Source organism: Limulus polyphemus, unplaced genomic scaffold (genome assembly GCF_000517525.1).
Source record: "Limulus polyphemus unplaced genomic scaffold, Limulus_polyphemus-2.1.2 Scaffold975, whole genome shotgun sequence".
NCBI classification, from domain to species: domain Eukaryota; kingdom Metazoa; phylum Arthropoda; class Merostomata; order Xiphosura; family Limulidae; genus Limulus; species Limulus polyphemus.
Genome location: NW_013666585.1, coordinates 292,002 through 297,759, shown reverse-complemented (window position 1 = coordinate 297,759; position 5,758 = coordinate 292,002). Strand labels below are relative to the sequence as shown.

Sequence of the window (5,758 nt, the reverse complement as noted above, 5' to 3'; positions counted from 1 at the left end):
AATATAATAAAACATATGCTTTGTTTCTAGTTTAAAGTGTGCTAAAATGAGTCATTTTTACAGTATTTCTTCCGGTATATGGACTTCACTTTCAAGAAAGACACTTAATAGCACTTCATGTTATTAGATATTCTAAAAAAAAACACCTGTCGAAAAACATTCTTTTTTATAATTACCTAAGAACAACTATATATATATATATATAATAACCTTGTTTTTATTGCTTTGAACTTGGGTCACGAGTAAATTCAAGAAACCCATAAATACCAAGTTATACTGGGAGACTTTAGGTAATGCTGCACTTGTCTGCATCGGTGGAATTTTATGGGAAAGAACCATATTTTTTCTCAACATGATAAAGACTTATGTTCTACCGTGCATTGTCTCTAGCAGTAGTTTAAAACGAATAACCTATGAAATGTACCTTTGCTTGGTGAGAGGCACAAACTGAATCCATTTGAAGCTCTAGGACGAAAAAGGTTTAATTCAAAGCGTTGGGTGCCAGGGTTCTGTTTCTTAGACTCTTTATGAATGAGGCCATTGCTCAAGATTGGGCTAAGATGTATTCTTGAAACATGCCACTCATGGCGCCACTCTGTTAGCGTACGCAATTCATTTTCATAAATGGACCATTATTTACGCTCTCTTTGGTGTATATGTATTTGGATGTTTAAGTAAACAAAATAAATATAAGCGAAATTCGGCATCTTATAAATTGTCGTAATACAAACTCGCCTATATAGAGAAACACCACCGTTCATCTATTGTATTTAGATCAGTGCAACGTTATATTTAAATACAATTTTATTTTTAATGATTCTATACATAATAAACATACCTCTAAGGAGATGACTTTCATCTATTAAGATAGCATAAATACTTCAACTTACCCACTGTGTATTCATCAGTTCTCAGGCAAGACTATATTCGATATGGGTATAATGCCCGTGGATGTTTGATCTCAGTATAATCAAGTCGTTTTTTTATATTCACAATTAGAGTATTTTATTACCTTCATTCACCTTACATGTAAATCATACTTCTAAACATGTTTAACGTCTACATCCATTGAATTTACTGATCAATAACCAATATAAATTCCAAATGAAAATTGCACTGAAATGTCGAAGTTAACCTTAAAATTATAATTGGGGAAGAATACATTTTAACCACAAGCAGTGTTGCATTACAAAGTAGGCTTAATATTGACACGTACATTATTCACTCATCCAACACAATGAATTCTGAAGTATTCAACATGTTTTAACGATAAATGGCAAAGTGCCTTTCACTATAAGTATATAGATAACAAACATAATTATTGACCAACTTTATTCTTACGTATAACATAATCGTCCTGTAATTATTTTGAAAATGGAAACAAATTACTCTGCTAAATATGATAAATATCATATTTATACTTAACATACGTTCGACATCAGGCAAAATACTACATTCTTTTAATAGTAAATGCTGACACGTTTATAGCTTGAATTGAGAATGGTATATCACTTTTGCAACAGTATACGTATGCTGAATTCTAAACTTTGTTAATGACTTGCCCAATTTCTGACGCAATTCACTTAATATTTCCTGATTTGTACGTGGACGTTGCCGTCGTAAATATATCCCGTACACTATGTACAATCGTATTTAAATATGAAAACATGCATAATAAATAATACAATATTTAGGCTAAATTCATATCGAAATCCTTCCCTCGCGTAATATGTACAGTCAATAACGTATATATTGCTTTATAGCATTTACAATTATTCCTGTGGTCAGGACTGCACGTACTATTTAAGAAACCTATTTCATCATAAGTTTATAAAACCAATATTCCATTGTTATTGCTTCGTTCACTTCCTATTAAGAAGCTTGTCGACTATGGGTATATTTTATTGGACAATACTTTACTGCTCGTCTTTGAATTACTTTTCATCTCGCACAAATTTTACATGAATCGCTTAAAAAGATGCTTAATCGACTAATACTATCATCATTCACTGACGGAAAGTTTAACCTTATGATTTTCATTCTGTCAAACTTCATTTGTGTTGTTACTGCAAGAGAGCAAAGATGTTTTAATTGGCCGTGATGACACAATAATATTCATTTGAGGTAAAATTGTAGTTTAGTTTCCTTTATAGTTTTTGACTTTTTGTTCAGTTAAAATAACAATCAACAAACCAATGATAGTAGTGATTTTACGTTTGGCCATGCATAGGTAATTAATATAGCCAAGTAGCTACAAGAGAAGGGTAGCATACGTTTATTGGTTGGTTTAATAATACACATCTGTCCTGTTCTCTGTCACTTCTATGAGAACTTTGCGCGTGGCCAACCGGAGTCAAATATTTCTTTGTTTTCACGTTGAGCTACGGGATTTCTTTTTCTCTATTTGTCCAATATAGCATTAAACCATGACACAGAACCCTAACTTTAACGAGTTCGGTGCTAAGCTTTAAAACCAAATATAATAGCAAATTACTACCTATACTCAGAATACGCTTGTATACGTATAAACATTCTGTTCCTCTTGTGTGATCGGGGTGAGGTGTTGTTCAGCTGATGGTCTCTGAACACTGAGCAACGTCTCTTGTGACGTCATTTCCACCAGTGGTTTTGATTCTTGTGCAACTTCAGGTCCTTGTGTCTGCTGGCGCAGTAAGTTTCTTCTCCATTTTGCTCGTGCATTTTGGAACCAGACCTTGAGGTCATAAACATATATTAACTGTAATTCTTGTTAACAAAAATGCTTTGAAGAAACTTTATAACACATTTATTTGGAAACAAGACACAGCTTACATGTGTGTGTATATATACTTCCAGTAAATATCTTACTTGAATATAGTTTAGCATTTCTACTGGTTCATTTATATGACACACTTTCTTTGGCTAAGATGGTATTGTTTCTTGCTTTTCTCTTTCTTTCTCTAATAAGTACGTAGAAAAGACATGTGTAAGAATCTGGAGAAATATTTAGAATTTAGGTATGGAGTTGCTAAACAAAGTAAAAAATATATATATATTTGAATATGACGTGTGTGTGTGTGTGTGTATATATATATATATATATATAAGTCAATTTTTGGCTTTTTATTCACACTAGCATGAAATACTTGCGCTCTGCACCGGAGTTCACAGGGCCCCAATATATCGATTAAGCTCCTTCATTGTCCTCAATTACTTCTATAGCTATTCCAAAGGGGTAAATACCTGAAAAGAAAACGTTAGGACATTCGTCCATAGTATCTGAGCAAATATTTCAGATTTGTTCTCGCTATCTTGTGAGTGGGAGATATGAACACAGTTTCAAAAATGTCGCTTCCTGCATTCTGATGGCCCCAGGAACATAAAGTCTGATGCCAGACTCGAGTTTAGGAACCCCCTATCATATTTGTGAGAGTTCTGGGTACGTTTTAGTCCCCCTTGGTACTTCCAAATAAATAAATTAGGGGGCTATGCCATATAGATAAAGAACCCCTCCAGGTCACCCCATGTCCATCTGACAAATTTGGTCCTGCTAACTCCAAAGCTGTGGGAGGATTTCACCGACAAACAAATTAACACATGAAAAATTAATATATTATGTCTTAAGCGTCCTCTATTAATAATAAAAAAACATTTTGAAGAATTTATAAACTAATTAGTTAACTAGAATAAAATTTAACAATTAGATAATTTTGTTTTCTCGCTAATCAGCCTGAAACGTAAACTGAGCAACTGCCGTTATAGCAAATTTGAAGTTTAAGAACGGGTTTCAGTGAGGACACACACAACCTATCTAGATAAGTTGTGTATCGCAACTAATAAAATCTAGACATGTCTGGTTTGCTGTTAGTAACAGCTGTTAATAAAGATGCAATGTTCGGTTATGAAGAGTTACCTGAACACATTATAAAGGGTATGTTTATGGACGGGAGTAATGCATTCGTTATCATAAATTGATAAGAGATTAGCCAAATTGTGAAAATAGCTTCCACAACTTAAATGATCACGGCGAGTTAACGGCGTTGTGAAAATATTGTGTTCACAAAATCTTTAACCACGTTAAGAAACGTTAGTATGAGGAGAAAGAAATCCATAAAAAAGAAACGAAAAATGTATTCTTTTTATCAAAAATATTAATATACACGGTCTACATGAAAATGGGATGCTTTATAATAAACAATCAGAATATTCTATTTTAATGACAACATAATAGCTTCTTCCAACTAATAGAAACTATTTTACCAGTTACAACTTTTATGTGAGAATAATCATGTGACTTACCTGAAGCACCCGTTTGCTAAGTCCTGTTTTTTGAGACAATTGTCTCAAATCTTTGGCATCAGGATTATGGTTGATTAAAAAATAAGATTTCATAGTTCGCACTTGATGGTGTTTAAAAGAAGTACGCAGGCGTTTTGGTCTTTTTCCTGACGTATTTCTAATCCCGGTTGTATGCTGGAATCTTGGAAGTGACGTTTCTTGGGAGGCGATAACTCCACATGTTTCTTCAACGGCACAATTGTTGGTTGATCCTGAAACAGATAAAACACGAAACGACGCTTCAAACATTATGATAAACCGAATATATTTAACAGCGCCATACAACGTTGTAAGTCTGAGTAAGTAGTGGTGACATAGAGATCTGACAACTTAGTTACTACTGGTGTCAAATACCTGAAAGTTCACCTCTCTCTCTTTTCTTCTCAAATGGAATGAAAAGCTTGGGTATTCTATTTTCTAAGCAAAATACTGTAAAGTCATGGGCGACTATAATAAGTCAACAGTGAATAAGCTAACCGTTATCCGTGATAAAGATATTTTGATTAAAGAGACTAAGTTATAACTATCGGATTAACTAGCTACACAGCCAGTTCACGAGCACGAGAAGAAGTATAGCTTAGCAAAATATCTAACAAATTATTTCTACGACCTAACTATTAATTTTGAATACATTAATACGCGGCTGATTGGAAAGTAAATTCAAACTGAAGTGTCCTTTTTTTCTTTTTCTCTATTTTCTTATGATAAGCATATTTTCTGCTCTTTACCAACGCTTTAACGGCTGAGTATGGCCTCGTGGTTAACCTGCAAGACTGTAAATCCAAGGATCTATGGTTCGCGTCTCGTTGCCGCAAAACCGTACTTGGCACTTTGGGACCTTGCATTCATATAAGAGTGATGGTAAAATGTCATGCACTATTAGTCACAAAAAAGCACCCAAATAGTCGGCGGTGGGTGCTCTTGTCTAGCTTTATTCTATAAATATAGTTTTTTTGCTAATATTCAAAACAAACAATCAAACAAGCCTACGCTTTAAAAACTGCTCTCTATTGTAGCTTACATTTTAGGACGAAAGCAACAGCAGTTGACTCACAAAAAGATTTAACTTTATTGTATACACTTATTTAAGTTTCTCTTTATCCATTCACCACATATTTATACTCGTTCTTAAAGAGAAAGTACCCTAGCCAGCCTAATTAGCCGTACCCTAGCCAGCCTAATTAGCCAGGCTTTGGGGTAAAAGGATTCGTCAGCACTCCATTTAGCTGTTACAATGTAGTTGGAACTCCATTTAGCTGTTATAATGTGGTTGGAACTCCATTTAGCTGTTACAATGTAGTTGGAACTCCATTTAGCTGGTATAATGTGGTTGGAACTCCATAATGTGGTTGGAACTCCATTTAGCTGTTATAATGTGGTTGGAACTCCATTTAGCTGTTACAATGTAGTTGGAACTCCATTTAGCTGTTATAATGTGGTT

At 34.1% G+C, this 5,758-nt stretch overlaps 1 protein-coding gene across 2 annotated transcripts in view; it reads right to left on the bottom strand.

Annotated features, from left to right (window-relative positions):
* Window positions 1-1,034: 1,034 nt before the first annotated feature.
* LOC106461509 (LIM/homeobox protein Lhx2-like) overlaps window positions 1,035-5,758 on the bottom strand; it is a 68,302-nt gene continuing 63,578 nt past the window's right edge. For both annotated transcript variants that reach the window (XM_022388497.1, XM_013921332.2), the window contains exons 6-7: window positions 4,279-4,529; window positions 1,035-2,713 (exon numbers count right to left, since the gene is read on the bottom strand). In XM_022388497.1, coding sequence (XP_022244205.1) covers window positions 2,504-2,713; window positions 4,279-4,529 — 461 coding nt within the window. In that variant the 3' untranslated portion in view covers window positions 1,035-2,503. The remainder of the gene's footprint in view (window positions 2,714-4,278; window positions 4,530-5,758) is intronic.